The sequence below is a fragment of the Miniopterus schreibersii genome (genome assembly GCF_964146895.1).
Source record: "Miniopterus schreibersii genome assembly, chromosome: 1".
In the NCBI taxonomy this organism is placed as follows: domain Eukaryota; kingdom Metazoa; phylum Chordata; class Mammalia; order Chiroptera; family Miniopteridae; genus Miniopterus; species Miniopterus schreibersii.
In genome coordinates, this window is record NC_138101.1 from 143757744 (window position 1) to 143776811 (window position 19068).

At 49.5% G+C, this 19068-nt stretch overlaps 1 protein-coding gene across 4 annotated transcripts; it reads right to left on the reverse strand.

The window, feature by feature from the left end:
- Positions 1-1586: 1586 nt before the first annotated feature.
- RPAP1 (RNA polymerase II associated protein 1) lies at positions 1587-18736 on the reverse strand. Of its 4 annotated transcripts, none has more exons than XM_081153646.1 (25): positions 18689-18736; positions 17676-17920; positions 17225-17373; positions 16856-16945; positions 16266-16386; positions 15381-15602; positions 14171-14350; positions 13056-13171; positions 12710-12808; positions 11483-11584; positions 11132-11299; positions 10466-10648; positions 10207-10341; positions 9943-10113; positions 9295-9452; positions 8696-8854; positions 8338-8539; positions 7800-7909; positions 7363-7558; positions 7003-7155; positions 6631-6773; positions 5153-5909; positions 2910-3086; positions 2703-2762; positions 1587-2595 (listed from the first exon to the last, which is right to left on the reverse strand). In XM_081153646.1, exons 2-25 carry the CDS (start codon positions 17854-17856, stop codon positions 2446-2448), a joined length of 4182 nt encoding a protein of 1393 aa, XP_081009772.1. In that variant the 5' UTR covers positions 17857-17920; positions 18689-18736; the 3' UTR covers positions 1587-2445. The 4 variants fall into 4 exon arrangements, with proteins under 4 accessions (XP_081009772.1, XP_081009774.1, XP_081009773.1 ...); XM_081153648.1 differs by lacking the exon at positions 18689-18736 and adding an exon at positions 18411-18682; XM_081153647.1 differs by lacking the exon at positions 18689-18736 and adding an exon at positions 18369-18682.
- Positions 18737-19068: the final 332 nt, after the last annotated feature.

A 19068-nucleotide genomic window follows, 5' to 3' on the forward strand; every position in this document is an offset into this window, starting at 1 on the left:
TTGTCTTCCTCACTCTTTTGCACAAAGTACTAATTGTATAGGCTGAAGCCTGTGTTTACTATAAAACACTGCAAAATGAAGCTATAGTACTTAGGTACTTGGTAGTATCTGAGTGTATATTGTTAGGTGTAGATACAACAGTGATTTTGTAACAGCTCTGGTGCCCTTGCCCTATTTAATTCTGTAGATATTCCACTGTGAGGTCATAGAATTTACTTTGCAAGGTCTCTGTAAGCCAATGGTTCTCGAAGTAAGATTGAGCTGGGACAGCAGCAGCAGCATCACCTAGGAACTTGTTAGAAATGCAAATTATTAGGTTTCACCAGAGATTTACTGAATCAGAAACTCTGGTTTAGGGCCCAGCAATCTGTTTTAACACATTCTCCAGGTGACTTTTGTCACATGGTAAGCTTAAGAATTACTGCTATTTGCAGATACAGTAGTTGCTTTATAAAACTTATTGTATAATACTGTGTTCAGCAGCTCCATTTATGGGGAGTGGGTTCTCTTTACCCCGACAGGGCATACCATACTCATTGATGATACTCATTAATATAAATAATTCCATACAACAAATGACAGCTTGTGTTAGAAACTCTTATCAAAAGAAAGAGATGGCCCTGGCTGGTGTGACTCAGTGGTTGGAGTGTCAGCCCGTGAACTGAAGGATTGAGGGTTCGATTCCTGGTCAAGGACACAGACCTGGGTGTACCTGGGTTGCAGATTCGATTCCCGGGTGCAGGAGGCAACCAATCGATGTCTCTCTCTCACATTGAAGTTTCTCCCCCCCTTCACTCTCTCTAGAAAATCAATGGAAAAAATATCCTCTGGTGAGGATTAAAAAAAAATAGATGAACCAATGAACCAAAGTTTATGTTTTGACCCACTCCTCCCCAGGCTTTGCCTACCACCGATAGTCCATTATGAAAAGGGTGTTTGTAGGACAGTGCTCAAGAATGAAGCGTTGCCCGGCCAGGAGTGGCTCAGCTATTGCGCATCGACCTAGGATCCAGAAGATCGTGGTTCGATTCCCAGTCAGGGTACATGCCAGGGTTGCGGCTTGATCCCCGGTCGGGGGCATGCAGGAGGCAGCCAATCAATGACTCTCATCATTGATGTTTCTATCTCTCTCTCTTCCTCTCTCTGAAATCAATAAAGATAAAAAAAAAAAAAAAGATGAATGGTTGTGTCCTCGCCAAATTCATATGTTGAAATCTAATTCCCAATGTGAGGGTATTTAGAAGTGGGGCCATTTGAAAGTGATTAGTCATGAGAATTCCATCCTTGTGGGCAGAATAGGATTGGTGCTCTTATAAAAAGACCCCAGAGAGCTCCTTTGTCTTTCTGCTATGTGAGAGCTGTCTATGAACCAGGAAGGAGGCCCACACCGGACACCAAATCTGCCAGCACCTTGATGTTGGATTTTCCAACCTCCAGAACAGGGAGGAATAAATTTCTGTGTATAAGTCACCTAGTCTATGGTATTGTTATAGCAGCCCAAACAGTTAAGAGAAACAGCTACTGCAATAGTCTGATTTCAGGCCTCTTCATGTTTCAGGATAGCTGATGATGGAAATGGGGGACCACAAGACAAGATGCTAACCTACTTCATTAAGGATGCCTATACTTTTTTTTTAAACATATCTTTATTGATTTCAGAGAGAGGAAAGGAGGGGGAGATAGATAGACAGAAACATCAATGATGAGAGTCATTGATCGGCTGCCTACTCCGCAACCCAGGCATGTGCCCTGACCAGGAATCGAAACCCGATCTCCTGGATCCTAGGTCTCTCCTGGATCCTAGGTCGATGCTTAACCGCTGAGCCACGCCCGGCCAGGCAGGATGCCTATACTTTAAGGGGAGTGCTGAGAGGGTCGTTCCAGAAGTGCCTACAATCCCAAGAACCTTGCCCTGGTCTGACTCCACTCCAGGACTGGGACCCACATTTTTGTTGTCTCCACATGTGGACTGTTTTCACCTTCCACTCATGATTTCTCCCATCTTTCTCACATTTCTCCCCTGGGATAACCCAACCCTTGATACCAATTCTGAACTAACACATCTGAAATTAGTCCAAATCAGATTCTCAGAAAATACTGTTTATTTCAGTGCAGTTATAGCATTCATATACCCTAGGCTGGGTCAGCGGGAGGAGAAAAAGAGGTGTACTTAGTTTGTCTTGTCCCCAAGAGGGGGTAAATAGCTAAATCACCCTTCACTCCCAGCACTGATCCTCAGGAGCCCCAGATCCTGAACTTGAGATATCAGGATATAATGGTAGAGCTCACCCTGCTCCAAAAAACTCAAACAGCCTGCTCCCGGGAAGGGAAGCTTTCTGCTCCTTTGTCTCCTGCCCTCCCTTAGGACACAAAGCCCTTCTGTCTGGCCAGGCATCTATTGGTGAAATCCAGAATGTATCCATCTCTTCATCCATAGCAGCTATACTAGGTCTCTGATACCCCATTTTGGGTCATCTCTAAGGTCAGTCTCTGGAGGTACTGCTGACGCAGAGGGGGCAACTGGGCATATAGCTCAAAGCCCTCTGGGAGGGTAGAATTAGGAAGTTTATAGTGGAGGAGATGCTGCCGGAGACCCTGCAAAGAGGGAAGAAACTTTATGAAGTGGGTAGTGAGATCCTGTTGAGATATCTCTCCCCAAAGACCCTCTATTCTCCCTCTCTCCAGGATGTGCCCAACCCTACCTCATCTGCCAGCAGCCACGTTTTCTGCAGCATGCTCCTGCGGGCAGCCTTTACCTCGTCCTAGAGGCAGAATAGGGAGAGGTCGCACTGGGCCAAGGGCTGGTACCCATCGCTGACCCTGCCTGGCCCTCATCTCCTCTCCAGCTGGCCCAAAGGCAGCGCAATTGCAGGCTCCCTTCCCCCTCTGGAGATGGGGATGTAACTTACTGAGCTCTTCGGATCCTGGGAGAAGATGAAGCTGTTGACATGAGCCACAGTCACGGCATAGAGCACTGGGCACCAGTGTGGACGGAGTGCACCTGTAACCAGGGCCCGGAAGTAGAGCTGAAGGAGCGCCAAGTTGTCTTCAGGAGGCCCCGTGTAGCATTCCAGGGACACAGGCAACTGTGACAGGGAGATGAAATATACTGAGGGTGAGAGTGGGAGTATGCATCACCGTACAATAGGGTAGATGGCTGATCATCACATGAATCAAATCATGAAGGCAGAGGTCGTGTCCTAGACAGACATACTTTCCTCTCTATCACAAGGATAAGGTTAAAAAACTAAAAAGCTGGAAAGTCGGGGAAACTGGGAAACTGAGAAGCAGTTGTGCATCTCTGCTGCCTACCACTACTTGTTTAATCTACTTAAAATTAAAACTTTAAAATGTCATGTTCAACCGCTCAATTATATTATCAAATCTTTCACAGCCCTGGCCAATGTGGCTAAGTTGGTTGGAGCATTGTCCCATGCACCAGGTTGGCAGGTTCAATTCCCAGTCAGGGCACATACCAGGGTTGTGGGTTCGATCCCTGGGCAGAGCACATATGGGAGGTAAATGATTGATGTTTTTCTCTTTCTCTCTCCCTTCCTCTTTCAAATCAATGAAAACATATCCTCAGGTGAAGATTAAAAAAAAAAAAAAATCTCATAAAAACTTTAAAATATATATTTTTATTGATTAAAAAAAAAAAACTTGTTCAGGTTTTTATTGATTTTTAGAGAGAGGAAGGGAGGAGAGAAACATCGATGTGAGAGTGTAACACTGATTTGCTGCCTCTGGCACACCCCCTACCAGGGATCCAGCCTGCCACCGCCACCAGGGCATGCACCCTGACCAGGAATCCAAATGTCAACCCTTCAGTGCATGGGATCACACCCAACCAACTGAGCCACACTGGCCAGGGCTCTCATTAAATCTTTCAAAAGTTCATGTTCTTTGGACCAGAAATTCTCTTCCTAAAAAGTCATTGCCCTGGCCAGTGTGGTGGGGTTGGAGAGATGTCCTGTACACCAAAAGGTGGTGGGTTCGATCCTCAGTTGGGGAGCGTGTGGGAGGCAACCAGTGTTTCTCTCTCACATCGATGTTTCTCTCTCTCTTTCCCTCCCATCCTTTCTAAAAAATAAAGTTATTCTTAATTCTGTGCAGGGATTATTATGAGAGAAAGAGATAAAGCTCTCAATAGTGTTTATCATAAATTCAAAAAATAAAAAAATAAAAATTTTTTTTTAAAGCAAAAAATCAGAAACAACTTCAGTGGGTTCTGGTAAAGTCAACTAGGGTACACCTACACAATGAATTATTACATAATAATAAAAAATGTTGATTTCTTAGAATATTTAATGCTTATTATATAATCATTAAATGAAGAAAACATTAAGCAGTGATTCCAATTTTATAAAAATATATATGCATATAAAGAAGACTGTAAAAAGATAAACCAAAATTAAAACAGTTACCACTGAACAGTGGGATTACAGATGACTGTAATGTTTTTTAATTTAAAAAATTTTTTAGTTTTTATATAAAATATACATTCGTATTTTATATACATATATTAAATGTATATACTAAAATACTTCTATTTTAAGTTTACCAGAAAGTTATAAGGAACATTTTAAAACCAAATCTTAAAAAAAAAATAGCTCTTTACAGCTTATAAGTTTAACTCCTTAGCTTGATATCTGAGGCCCTCAAAGACTTTATTAGCCTTGTTTCCAACAAGTTCCCAAACTGAGATCCTATCAGACTCCATCCTCCTCCCAGGCCCTGTCACATTTCTCTCCATCTCTGAGCTTCTGCTTACGCTGTTTCACTAGGTATATTCTTGGTCAATGCCAGGTCAATTCCTACTTCTTCCATAAAGCCCTCTCCTTAAGGGAAGCCAAGTTTCCCGTCTCTGAAACCTGACTTACCACCTAAAATATGAATAATTTAGAACTACCTTGGGATTTAGGACATCTCTTATCTAGATCACAGCACCTCACGATCAAGAAGCTGTGCCTTGAACAAACATCTACTATATGCCAGATACCATGTTAAACCCTTTTCATGGATTCTCTTAATCTCCTCAAAGAGGAGGTAAGATAAGGAACCAGAGGCCCACCAAAGCTCCCCACTGCTCATGACTGCCCCCAAGGTCCAGTACAGGATGCCCATGGTAGGCCCTGCTGGGCTGAGAAAGTACCTGGGTCAGAGGCAGGCCCAGAGCTCGCAAGGCTCCCACGTGCTCACCAAAGAGGGAGAGGCGATAGGTGACGCTGAACCGACGCTGCAAGGGAAGGAGTACCAGAGCCCCAAAGAGGTGGTCCCCAAAAGAGACAGCCTCAAAATGCTCCAGGAAGTTGGCATAGAGGTCAGGGAAAGACGTCAGGCCAGGAAGTGGGCAATCCAGGTTGAGGTTTGGCAGGACTTCAGGCTGGCAGAGTCGGGCCAGGAGGGCTGCCACCAGTCGTTGTATTGGGGTCTCCCGGAACAGTTCACTGTCCACCAGGAACACACACATGAGCCGTGCCAGGCGGGCAGCAGAAGGCACAGCCCAGAGGGCCTGGGGGCGCCAGCTTTCCAGGACTAGCACCCACTGCAGGGCCCGCATGGCTGTGCCCACAGTGTCAGCAGGAGGGAGCCCTGAGGGGGTGTCTGAGGCCTGGTGGTAGAGGTGAATCAATGGCAGGAAAGGCCAGTCAGTGGGCAGCAGAGGCTCCTTAGGCAAGGGGAGCAGCAGAGCTGGGATTCGCAGTAGCTCCCCTCGGTACAAGGCCTGAGAAGCTAGCAGGCTGGCTCGGGCCAGTGAGCAGTGGGTCAGGTAGCAGCTGCGAATGCTGGGAAGGTCCTGGCAGGCCTGAGCCAGCAGAGTCCCTCGCCCACACCCAGAGTCCCTGCTGCTCCCTAAGGATAGCTGGTCAGAGAAGTCTGCTGCCTCTGGACCCCCTGATGCTCTTTCCCTGTAACAGAACCCAAAAGTCAAAAATAAGGGCTGGAAACACAGCATCCAGAAGGCCATGCCAGCTTTCCAGGGCTTCCCAGAGGTTCCTAGGTCTTCCCATTTCCCCTAATACCCTTCCTTGTGTGTGTGGCAGTTAAGAGGACGGACACTAGAGCCAGCTGCTTAGGTGCAAGTTTACAAAAGTTCTCTGTTACTCAGTTTCCACATGGTAAAACGGTGATAGCAGTAATACTAATTTACTTATCGGAGTGATCACTTTGTAAGGTGTGTAAATGTCTAATCACTATGTTGTACACCTGAAACTAATATAATATTGTATGTCAACTGTAGTCGAAAAATAAATTTTAAAAAACAGTAATACCTATCTCATGGTACAGGTAAAATACTTAAAATATAGTCAAATACTTAAAGAAATACCAGACACAGAGTAAGCACTCAGTAACTGTTGGCTATGATATATGTATACTAGTTCATATACCACACAGTGTCAGCAGGAGGGAGCCTGCTGAAGGGAGCACGCTGAAGTCTCATAATTCTCTAGTGTGTTATCCTCAACTCATTTTACTAATGAGGAAATGGAAGCTCACAGATGTTAAGTGTAACCCATGGAAGAAAGAGAATTAAGCCCAGGTCTCCTGGCTCCAAATTTAGGGCTGTTCTGCCAACAACCACAGCACCATCTCAAAGGGCTGAGTTGATACCACCAACCCTGGACTTACGGGAGGAACTCCAGCCGGAATACACAGCTCAGCAGTAGCTCATGGGCAAGGTGCTCGCTTCCGGGCAGCAGCCGGCTCAGCAGAGCCAAGGCCATGCCATGATGGAGGGCAGCATTGGTGGCTGGCACTGGCTTCATTGTTGCCTGTGGGTAGAAGGTGGGGGACCCAGGGATGAGAGGGGACAAAGCAAATACAAGTGAGGATGAGAACATAAGCAAAGCGGGTACCTAGGATATATGCTGAAGGGCAGGTCTGGAGAAGAGCAGAAACTGCAGTGCCTGCCAGAAGCAGCACAGGTTCCACAGCAGCAGCATGGGGATAATGTGGGGTGGACGGAGTAGATAGAGGTATGGGGGGTTGGGGAGTACCCACCGCTTTCTGAGCCAGGGCGAGCGCCAGGTACTGCAGGTGGTACTCATGGCGCAGGGCCCACACAGAGAAGGGTGTGAGGAGGGGGGCAGCCGTAGGAGCCACACATTGGAGGAAGTAGTTCTGGAGTCCCGGGGCCGCCAATATAGCTGCCAGCTGAGGGAAAGCAGGCTTGTTCAGATCTAGAAGGTGAGTTTATCCCTTCTGGGGGTCCCCCGGTGGCTGCTCCCTCCCCAGCCAAACTAAGAAAAATGGGTGCTGGCAGAACAGGCCTCCTTTTCCCAAAGGGCACCCTCCCCTTTCTTTCTGACTCCTGGAATCTTGGCCCCCTGCCTAGAACCTAACCAGGTGCCTAGGGCTCACCTGGCCACATAGCCCCTTGTGGATCCGGGCTAGGGTGTTGAAAAGAGAGAGGAGGGCAGTGAGGACCGGGAAGGGTGAGGCTGAGCCAGCCAGACTGAGAGGGGGGCAACCTCCTGTGCAGCCCAGTGACACGAGGCTGGGGAGAGCTTCTGGTGCCGGAGCACAGGACTGTGGGTTGCAGAGAGGAGAGCAGCGCCTGGAGGCAGAATGGAGAAGTTGAGGGGGGGCTCTAGCCTGATGTGTGCCAGATTGGATCAGGTGGGGCTTGGCTGTGCAGACTAGTGCCCACCTTCCTCAGAGTCCCCAGCTGAGGTCTAGTAGGGAGTCAGGTTTCCCTCAGGCTGAGGGCTTCCACCTGGGATGGACCAGGGAGCTAAATCCTGGAATCCCACAAGGAGAGAAACTGCCTCCCCCATAACTACACAGACAGTACATACCCAAGGGTGTCCCACAGGCTTCCCAGAGTGGGATGGCTCAGCAGGGGCAACAGTAGCTCCTCCGACAGGCGCTCCATGTCCTGAAGCCAATCCCCTGGGCACAAGTCTGCCTGGAGGACCAAGGCGCTCTGTAAGCTGACAGCCCAGGACATCCATTCTCCTAGACCCTGAATACCTAGGCAAGTCCATAATTCCAAGAGCCCAAAAGAGTCAGTGTTTGGAGGCTTCTGCCTTCTGGCCCTCATGGAGGGAGAAAAGCCTCTGAGGTTGCTCTGGCACCTGCTGTCTAGGGTTCCTGAGAGAGCATAAAGGCTCCATGGAGGCTGAGTTGCTGCTTAGGGTTCTCTGGTCCCCACCAACATGGCTCTGTGGAAGCTCCACTGGGTATGGAGGTAGAGGACAGAAGGTGGGAAGAAAAAGGGGGAGAGTGGGAAACGGTGGGAGTGGAGAGGCAAGATAAGAGAGAGAAAGAGGGTAGTGTATTAAGATGGAGACAGGGAACCCAGGACATGGTGGAAGGCAGGCGGGCAACACTTACCTGCTGGCTCCAGGCCTGGTAGTAGGCATCTAGGAAGAGCAAGCAGGCAGTGGGGACCGGGCCCAGAGCACTCCACATCTCAGGTCTGGGCAGCAACTTCAAGGTCTGTCTTAGACATGGCTCCACAAGAGGCTGGAGCCCAGACACCTGTGTCCAAGTGATCAAGGAAGAGGTGGCAGACAGACTGGCCCCAGCAGAGTCACTACAGGAATGCCAAAAGGGGCCACAATGAGGATCTGGCTGCCTCGACCGACTCCCCTCTAAGCTTTAGCCACCCTCTCCCTGGGAAGGAGCTCTCCTGCCTGTCCCAGAGGTCTCGGTAGGAGGTCTCTGCTGGCAGCTCAGGGCTATAACCTACCTGCTGGGTTCCGGGGTGGTGCTGCTGGCTGCCAAGGTCAGCTGGGTGAGGACAGTGAGCAATGAGGCTATCCGCTGCATGGTCAGGGGCTGAGGGAGGTGGGTGCTGAGCTCCTTAGGCATGACCTGCAGGGCCTGAATCAGCACTGGGTATAGCTCCCTGGGAAGAACAATGACTGCCTCTCAGTGTAGAAGAGAGATGGAGATGTAAGATACAAGGCGGGCCTGCTCTAGGCCTCTGCAGTCTAGTTAAGGAGGATCAGAAGGGAGGCCCCAGGGATGGGTACTCCTGGTAGGTTTTAAGAGGGAATGAAGGTTGGGGGCTGAAGGGAAGGAGGTAGCTCTTTAAGGCTTCTCCTCAACAGGGAATTTAAATCTGATCTATACCAATGCTGTAAGGCTGTTGTACACAGAATGTAGACAACATTCTGTGCACAACAGCACAGAATTTGTTTCACTCTCCCCTGGCTGGTCATTACTCCCAGAACCCCCTCTTCTTCATTTTCAGCCTCCCTCTTGAGCAAGGCTGAGTCATCAGGTTAGGCAAGAGTACAAACCTGGAGGGGTCTCCCAGGGAGCCTACCCCTTGTCTCTCCTCACCTGTAAAGGTCACAGCCCTGGCCATAGGAGGCTGCTACAGCCCATAGGCGGAAGGACTCAGTGTTCAGCATCTCAGCTTCCTCTGGGGGCAAGGCCAGTTGCTGGGGAGCCTCAGCCATAAAGCGCCACAGGCAGCTCCGGAGATCAAAACTACTCAACTGAGGGTGGAGAGAAAGTCTGGGGATCAGGGTCAGCTGGAGTCTCAAGTAACTTCAGGTTCTCTCACTACAGAGGTTGACTCAACTCAGCCCTATTCCAGGCCCCTCTGGTGCCACAGGGTCACAGCTCTGGGCCAGGGTGAAACTACCTCATCTGCCCTTCTCTCCCACCCTACCCCCTCCTCTTCTTTTTAGCAAGCATTTTCTGGGCACCTTTTCCAGGGCTACTGGGCTATGGGTGATGTGTGTACATCTATATGTGGCTTTTCTAGTCTGGGAGCCCTCCCTTCTCATAATGAGAGCAGAGTAGGCCTATAGGATATACTAGGTTCCTGACTGGTGTTTTTTGTTGCATTTCTATGCAGTTGGATTAAGAAGAGGAAGATGGCATAAGGAGGCCACCCACAGTCCAGAGGTCATGCTTAGCTCCCAGCCCAGCAGTCTGGGGGGCCCCAGCCCCACCCTCACCCCCACCCTGTGTCCTGCTTACCAGCCGGGCAGCAATATTTCTACCAGCTGAGGCCAGGACACGAAGTAGTTTCATAGCAGCTGCACAGGGTACTTTGTGTAGACTGGGGGTAGGCCCCACCCCCACGGGGGACCAGCTGGTGGGCAGGAACTCTCGAACTATGGTCTCTATCAGCCGAGGGCACTCCAGGACCTGTGGGGAACAGGAGGAAAGGGAAGGAGGGAGGCTGAGGGTCAATACCAGGCCCAGTTAGGCTCTTTTTCCATTCCATCTCCTCTTTCTCACCCGTGTGGCTGACTCCAGGGAATGCCGGGCCAGGCGGATCAGCACCGCCAGGATGTCAAGGACCACAGAAGGTCCTGGGCAGGTCACCTCTAACACGTAGCGCAGCCGATGCAACAGGTTGGTGGCCAGAAGCCCCTGGGGATTAGGGAGATAAATCCACTGCCAAATGCAGCTAGGCCCCAGGCCTTGAAGACCCCTCTTGCCTAATGTGCATGCCCTCGAGGTCATGGGACAGAGGCAACTGTCATAGCATCTTTACCTTGATGACATCATGTCGGGCCAGGTCCGATGGAGGCTGGTTTCCTTCCTCAGGGCTCTTCCTTTTTCCCTTTTCTCCTGAGAGCTCTTCATCTTCATCCTCGTCTTCCTTGTCTTCCTGGCTGGGCATCAGGGGGAACACCATAGCTCCACGGTACCAGGAGAAGGTGCTGTCAAGGAGCTCCTGCCAGAGAGAATGGGGTAGGAAGAAGGGGTCAGTCAGGAAAAGGGTCCAGGAATAGAGAGTGGGACCACCCACAAAGAAGAGAAGGGCAAGGTTCCAGACTTTGGGGCCTTAAGAGAAGAGGGTAACGCTGCCATCCCATTCTCTGCTCTGCCTGGCAAAGCCTTCACAATGAAGGCATGCCCAGCAGGAGGAGGAGGGACCCTGATATTTCTTTTCTTTTTTTTATCCTCACCCAAGGATATTTTTCCCATTGCTTTTCAGAGAGAGTGGAAGGGAGAGAGAGAGAGAGAAACATCGACTGGTTACTTCCCGCTCATGCGCTGACAAGGGCCAGGGATCCAGCCTGCAACTGAGGTATGTGCCCATGGCTGGAATTGAATGTGGGACCCTTCAGTCCACAGGCCAACACTCTAATCACTGAGCCAAACCAGCTAGGGAGGGACCCTGATATTTCAAGCCTCATTCCTATCCCTGTTGTACCTCATCTCCAGGAGCCACCAGCAGAGCTCGAAGAGCCCGAACAGCAGCTGCGATGACCCCATCCACTCTATCGTCCAGGGAGAAGCGCAGGAGGAAAAGGAAACCAGCATCCAAAAGAAGGCGCAAGACACTGCCCACTAGCCGGTCCCCAAATTCACCAGCCTGGGCCTGGGAGACAGGAGAATAAAACCTTGCAGGAGGAAGTTACAGAGTCTTTGTCCTAAACCCTTCACTTGCCCACCCACAGACAGCTGGTGTATGGACTAATGAGAAAAGGGTAGGAGGTGGGAAAGTCTAAGGTTGAGAGGTGAGATGTAGGGGCAGGAAGGCCCAAACCAGCAGTGCACTCACCCTGCTGATGACCTGGGCCAACACATTCAGTGCTAGTGCTCTTTGCTGGGACACCCGGCTGCGTGTCAGGTGAAACAGCTCCTGTAGGGAGTACCCCGCTCTCTAGGGCAGGGACAAGAAGTCAGAAAGAGCCAAGATACAGGGCAACACCCCCCAACAAATATACAGAAATCCTTATATGCCAGGCACTGAGTTAGGAGTCAAGGAGAAGACAAAGATAAGTGATATCTCTTGCCACTGCTCTCCACGAACCCTCAAAATGGTAAAGAACATAAGATTTGCATACAAATAATCATGACATAAGGCAGATTGGGAAGAAGATAATGATCAGTATTTAATTTGAAACCAGAGAATATGAAAGAGAGAAGGGGAAATAGGAAAAGTGATATGGCCTTAGTGGGTGGGAGGAGCTTCAATGGCCTGGCCTGGAGCACAGGGTAAAGGCATTCATTCCTTGGAGCAGGCTTTAGGAGCTAAGCCCTGAAGGACCTTAAGCACAGGATGTATGTGGGGAGAGGGTAGCAGAATGGTGTGGCAGGAGTGAGAGAGGCAGGGAGAGACTGTGGAAGGACAGCCTTGCGGGGCTAAGGAGCCAAGAGCTTATTCTTTTTTTTTAAACCCTCACCCAGGGGTATTTTTTCCATTGCTTTCTAGAGAGTGGAAGGGAGGGAGGGAGGCAGAGAGAGAGAGAGAGAAACATCGAAGTGGGTGCCTCCCGCATGAGCCCCAATCAGGGCCTGGGATCGAATCTGCAACCCAGGCACGCGTGCCCTTGACTGGGAATCGAACCCACAACCTTTCAGCACATGGAACAATGCTCTAACCACTTAGACACACCAGCCAGGGCAAGACCTTATTCTTTGAGCAGAGGGGAGTCAGGAAACTTTCTGAGGCAAGGGATGGCCCAGAGGGATCAGTGTGGCAGCCTCATGAGGGATGGGATGGATGGCATGGCAGAGAGAGTTGGAAGACAAAGCAATTGAGCAGATGAGAGGGAGCAAGGGTCTTATCTAGGAAGCATCAAGGGGAAGTGAGAAAACTGGCAAGTTCTGGGAACTGACTATAAAGTGAGGGAACAAGGAGAAAGATCTCGAGATAGGAACCTGAATGGATAGCAAGGCCATGAACTGGAATAAGGCACAAAGGAGGTCCAAGGCATCTGACCAGAGGTCCTTTTCCACATGGTTGTTAAAAGCTGCCCAGTCCTTTCTGGGCCCCATGCCTCACCTCTGCCTCTTCTCCATGGTGGTGTAGTCCCAGATGGGTGGGTAGGTCCACATCGGGAGCCAGCAGTTCTCCCTGAAGACTGAATCGGGCCTGCATCCTCTATAATGAGAAGAGAAAGAGGACTATAGGCTGGGGGTAGCAGCAACTTCCCCACATCCACTCCTCACCTTTAATCTCAGGCCTCTTAGGACTTAGGTCCCTGACTCTACTGATAAGAAATGGGCTCCTCTGGCCTGTGGTGCCAGGAGGGTGAGCACAGAAAAGAGATGTTTTTTAAGCTCAGGGGAAGAAAAGGGCCTGAGTTTCGGGTACAAGAGCCGCAGCCCCATTCTCACCCGGCGCTCACCTCCTGTGTCTGCTGCCGCCGGATTGGGGGCAGGTCCTGGGTCCAATGGAGCTTGTCCAGCTCAACAGTGTCCATGTGCAGCCATTCCTTGTGGGGGGCCACGGGCAGTGACAGAGCTGGGGAGATGGAAGCAGAGTAGTATTCCCTCACTGACCCACTGTGGCCCTAGCCATCATCCAGCAGCTGCCACATCTGCCTCTGCCCAAGGGTCTGGCAGCCTGACTTCAGCTGTGGCTATATGGCATGGCCCAGGATCTGGAACTCCTGGAACGGGGCGAATGTCTGAGATATAGCAGAACACACCCAGTCCCTGGGCTCTAGCCCCTATGTGACCCCAAGGATTCATTTGGAGGGGAAAGAGGAAGAGGAGAAGAAAGAGAAGAGAGAGGCAGCAGAGAAGGGAGGACCACATGTATCAGAGAAAACAGTTCTTCACTGCCTAGTACCAACCTCCTAAAGGAGCAGAGAAGTGGGGACAATGAAGTAGGGGCAGCTCTACTGCTTCAGGGAGGCAAGATACAAAAACACCCACCCATAAGCACCTCTTCCTTCCAACCCCCATGCCCCACCCAACTTGGTTAGCTGGCCTGGAGTTCATCCAACAGCAAGAGGTTCCTGGCTCATAATTCAATTTTTTTTTTTCTTTTGTTCATCACTAATAAAATAATCAAGTTCCTGGGAAATGAGTGCTCCCACTGGCCGGTCTGCTTCAGGTCTGTGTTTGTAAGACCTGCGTCACTCTTCTCCCAACACCCTGGCCCTGCCAGCTTCCCTCCAACACTGAGAGCAGAGGCAGAAAACTGGGATGGATGGAGCTACAGCTGGGGCAGCTATAGCAAAGGCAGGCAGAAGATGGTCTGTTGGAGGAGAGGGCCATTCAGCTATCACACACTGCTGTCCCTTACCAGGGAAGGGGGCGGAGAAGTAATGGGACAAGAAAACAGGAAGCATGTGCAGGAAGAATATATATGCCAGCAAATGAAGACTGATGTCAAGGCAATAACGAGGATTCACGTTAGATGTTCAAGGACAGAGAAGATTCTCTTTTCTCATCTGCCAGAAGGAATACTTTCCTCTACTTTTATTCCCCCAAAGATGTGCCCCCTCCTCCAAACCTGGAGCTCCTGGTTCCTGCTCATCTTCTTGCTTAGGTTCACTGGCAGAAGTTGGCATAATGGACTCCTTTCCAGTGACCTCAGCAGAGGGTTCTCTTGGCCTCTGCTCCTTGGTGGCGTTTTCTTCTGCTTGCTCATGGGTACAGCTGCGAGATCTCAAGAAGGCAACCAAGCTGGGATCTAGAAGAGAGGTGGAGGAAAGAGTGGGTGAAGGCAGATACTCCCTAACCTCTGCTAGACCCGAAACCTGAACAGTCTGCCTATGGGTGTCAAGGTCAAGACAAGCCACTTTCCAGCCCTGAACTGAGCCCCCAGGGCTCTCATGGGGCCTCAATGACCCATACCTGTCACTGGGACCTGCCTGCCCACCCTTCACAGTCCCGTGGCCCAGGTTTATGTCCATCCCTGTGCCTGGCTCCAGGTTATAGACCCAAACTGGATGTGGAATAAATGAATAAATGCTGACTAGGGTGAAAGAGAAGGCATTTAGGGGGACATTTTCTCTCTTTAAGCTAATTTATTTACGCACAAATATTCACTAAAAACCTAATATAAACTATATATAGGTGCTAGATATACAGTTTGGAATAAGATTGACTTGGTGCACAGAAACTAGGAGCAAGGTATAGAATAGCAGAGTATCATATAGCAGACTGTACTACAGCCATACTAGAGAATAGCTATAATACAGTGCCTATTACATTAGGGTCGTACAGTACACACAGAGTGGTTAAGAGTAGGGCCTGTGAGACCACACAAACTTAGGTTTACATCTCATCCATGTTCCTTACCAGCTGTGTGACCTGGGGGAGAATTTCTTAAAAATTGGTGTTTTTTTGTTTTGACTGTTTAAAATTTTTTTATTGACTTGAGAGAAAGAAACATCAATCTGTTGTTCCACTCATCTATGCATTCATTGGTTGCTTCTTGTATGTGCCCTGACCAGGGATCGAACCCACAACCTTGGCACATCAGGATGACACTCCAACCGAGCTACCCTCAAAATTTCTTAAAATTTTCAGCATGTTTTGTTTTGTTTTGCATAAGTAAATGAGGTTAATACCACGTACGTCACAGGAACAGTATAAGGACAGAATGATATAATGCATTAAAGTACTCAGCACAATACCTAGCAATCACAGTAAGCTTTCCTCAATAAGTGGCAGTCCCTTCCTAGCCTGGTCTTGACAGGAAAGCCAGGTACCCATACCAAGCTGAGCCAGCAACCTCTGCTGTTCCTGCAGGATCTCCTCAGAAGTCATGGCTTGCAGTCTTGCTATGTTCTCTTCATGGATGGTCTTGGCTTCCTGCTCAGCCTCCTGACCCCTGAGCCCCTTCCCTGTGACCAGATGGGGTCCCTGGAAGCTGTGGCTGCCCCATGGAAGCTGGTGATCTTGCTCCCTAGGTGTGAATGAATCACAGGTCACAGCACCTGGAAGAAGTGTATGATAAGTTTAATTGCCTCATACCAACTGGGCTTTCTGGCCCTCTTCTCCAATCCCATTAGCCCTGGAGACAGATGGAGGCCCTAGAGCTTTGCCAGGCGCAGAGTGGAGACCCCTACTTCCACTCCCTACCTCCACGTCCCCTTGGACTTATATAAGATGGCTTAAAGAAATCTTGTTTTTTTGTTTTTTTTTAATATATCTTTATTGATTTTAAAGAGAGAGAGTTGAAACACCAATGATGAGAGTCATCATTGATCGGCTGCCCCCTGCACGCCCCCGACTGGGGATCGAGCCCACAACCCAGGCATGTGTCCTAACCGGGAATTGAACTGCGATCTCCTGGACCCTAGGTCGATGCTCAACTGCTGAGCCACGCCTTGCCAGGCAAAGGAATCTTGGCTTCTATCTTTATTTTACAGTCTCTGCCAGACACTTCTATCCTTTTCCTTGGCCTGCCCTCTCCCTGCATCTAAGTCCCAGATGTGGACCCAAGCCACCTATATGCAATACTCTGAGAATATGGGACAGTTTCCTCTTTAGATGGCTCATGTGCAATTCATGTATGAAGCAGGGGACGTGTATATCCAAAGATGACTCTATGATCATGCATCACAAGCCAAGCTCATGCCACTTCAACACCAGCTCACCTTCTGGTCTGTCCGGGGCAGACACAACTCCTCTAACTGGTGGGACAATGGCTTCAGATACTCTCCTTGCTGCAATTTCCTGGGCAAAGATGCTTCTCTTACCAGATGTTGCTGGCTTCCTCTATGGGGCAAAAAGAAAACCCTGGTGACTGATATTCCTTATCCCATTCTCTTCTCAACCTCTTTATACCAAGGTCACTGGAACAAAGAGATAAAAGAAAATTGCTTAATCTCCAAGGGTCACAACCCTAGTCCTCAGAAAAAGCAGGGCACTATAGGAGCACAGGTCTTGAAGTCTAACAGACCTGGGCTGGATTTCCAGCTCTTCTATCTATTAGATGTATTGTATTGGACAAATCATTTATCTTTTGGGTGGGGTCTCAGTTTCCTCATCTGAAAAAACGAGAATAATGTTACCTACCTTACACGGTTATTATGAGGATTAAAAAAAGTAATGTATATAAAGTGCTTAGTATGGTGCTACTTTATTAACAGAATTGTTTATCATTAAGATGATCGATCTGCAGAAAATGCACTATGAGGTTCACTTTACTGTACCCTAAGCACTATCTAAGGTTACCCCTGCCTACCTGTCTCTCCTGAGAGCGATGAAATACAGGGGGGAATGCAACACCACTGGGCACAGGAAGATTCACAGCCACTGAACTCGTATCTCGTTCCTGCGGCAACAGAGCACAAAGGAGTGATGATAGACATTTCCACAGGCTGGAGCCTATGCTAGTAGCCCCAGTTCTGTATAACTAGAACCTCACTCTAGGAAATTACAAACCCACTTTGCTTTTTAGGGCACAGTGATTCTAAACCAGCCCCCAACCTGACTACAGGGGAATAAAGTCCCACCTTTCTAAATCACCCTTTACTCGTAAGGCTCACTACCCCCACCCAATATCCTTGCTGCTCTAGGATGCCTTGTTCCATTCAGCTAGGGTGAGACGCACAATAATCTTAGTCAAGACAGCAGTGATGTGCTGATCATGCCTGCTCAGCCTCTCTTCAGGGTCCTCATGGTCAGCCAGGGGATGGCCTGGACTGGGCTTGGCTCTTTTTGGGGGAGCAGGAACCAAAGCTGGGGGCAAATCTGGGAGATCTGGGAAGAAAAAAAAAACCAGATGTAAGGATACTCACACATTCCCAGGAAGAGTTTGAAGGCTAGGGGAAAGCCAAAGAAAATCAGCTATTGAGGGGCCCTGGCTCAAGCTGTGTCACCTTGGGCAAGATCTTTAGCCTCTTTGAGCCTCAGTTTCTTCCTATGTAAAATGGGGTTGCAGCAACAAAGGCTATGCAGTCCATGAAATAATAATGGGTAGAATCCAGCCACATCAGGAAGAGGAAGGAGACCTTGAGGTTATACCCTCCCCTCCTTAGCCTCACACACACACAGCCACTCACTGTCCAGCATCACCACATCCCGATGATCCTGCAGTGGAGGCTGGTCCAGTTTAGCACTGGCACCTCTTCTAGTTCCTTTCTTCACCAATTGCACTGCTGGGGCTTCGCCAGCTGCAAGAAACTGACTCTGGAATCGCAGCAGGTCCACCTCGGACTCCCCTGGTTTTGGTCTCGACAGCATCTTGACACTCCAGTGCAACTCTTTCCAGCACTGCTTTGGTATGGGGACTCCCTCTTACTCGCCCCTAAAAGCAATAAACATATGCCCCCTTTAACTGAACTTTGGTTCTCTTTATTGGGCATCAAAGAAGACTTTTTCCTTGGGTTCAAGTCAACTCGTTACTCCTCATTCATGCCTTATAGCCATTCCCTTCCTATTCAGCCCTCATTGATATCATCAGCCTAGCAACAATATTTACTGGTTACTTAGGCTGTTTACAACCTGTGGATGATAAAAGTCTCAGTTACAATCCTAGAGTAACTAAGGAAAGTGCCACCAGGAGCCAAGCAGATAAATGCCATACCAGGTAGTGGTGATTCTGTATCAAACTGGAGAGAACATGCCTGGACTAAAAGCACTGAATTAGTAAAACACTTTGGACTGTAAAAGATCGATATATGTATAAATTATTTTGTACTTTTATATACCAGCAAAGAACGATCAGAAAATGAAATTAAGAAAATTCCACTTACAATAGCATCAAAAAGAATAAAATGCTTAAGAATAAACTTCACCAAAGACTTGTACACTGCGGAGCCCCACAACCCCGGTAGGGCTCTGCGGACGGGCGTGCTCTTGGACCACCCTCGTCAACAAAGAGCAAGCACGGAGTCTCAACCCAAGCTGCCGGCGGATGGAGGGCCGTGCCCGGGATCTCCACACCGAAGTGGCCGCGGCCGCGCCTGTACAGTCCAAACACACTCTGCAGGCTCTGACAAAGGAACTAAATGCTCTGCACCAGAGTCCTCGGCCTAGATCTCCTGAAGTCTGTCTCTCTAGCCCAGCAACTTACTCGGTCCCGGACCGCCTGGGCGCCGCCATCTTGGCCCGCAGGCTTCCGCTACCAGATTGCGCTTCCGCCCCCAGCGGGCCCCGCCTCCCAGCCAGGCCCCGCCCCTCCAGGCCTGGCTCCGCCCCCTCTGGGGTTTGCAGCCTTGGCGTTCCGGACTGGCGAGCGCGGAGGTCCTCCGCTTGCCTTCTACCCGCCGCTTGAGTTCTACGCCGACAGTCAGAACACATCCTTAGGATGTACATCAAGCACAGGCCCTTCGCCACATACAACACCCGGGACAGAGGCAAAGGGTTTCTCACCAGCGCGGATAACCGCATCCTGCATTCCAGCACCCAAGCTGCAGGAACGGTGGCGGTAAGAAGAGAGGAAAAAGCAGCCTC

Excerpts from the sequence above, each read along its gene's own strand:
- RPAP1 (XM_081153646.1), bottom strand. The coding sequence starts at position 17,856 with ATGCTGTCGAGACCAAAACCAGGGGAGTCCGAGGTGGACCTGCTGCGA. Across the intron at positions 10,114-10,206 it reads CCCTGGAGTCAGCCACACGG|GTCCTGGAGTGCCCTCGGCT; the intron begins GTGAGAAAGAGG and ends TGTTCCCCACAG. Across the intron at positions 8,540-8,695 it reads ACCACCCCGGAACCCAGCAG|TGACTCTGCTGGGGCCAGTC; the intron begins GTAGGTTATAGC and ends GCATTCCTGTAG.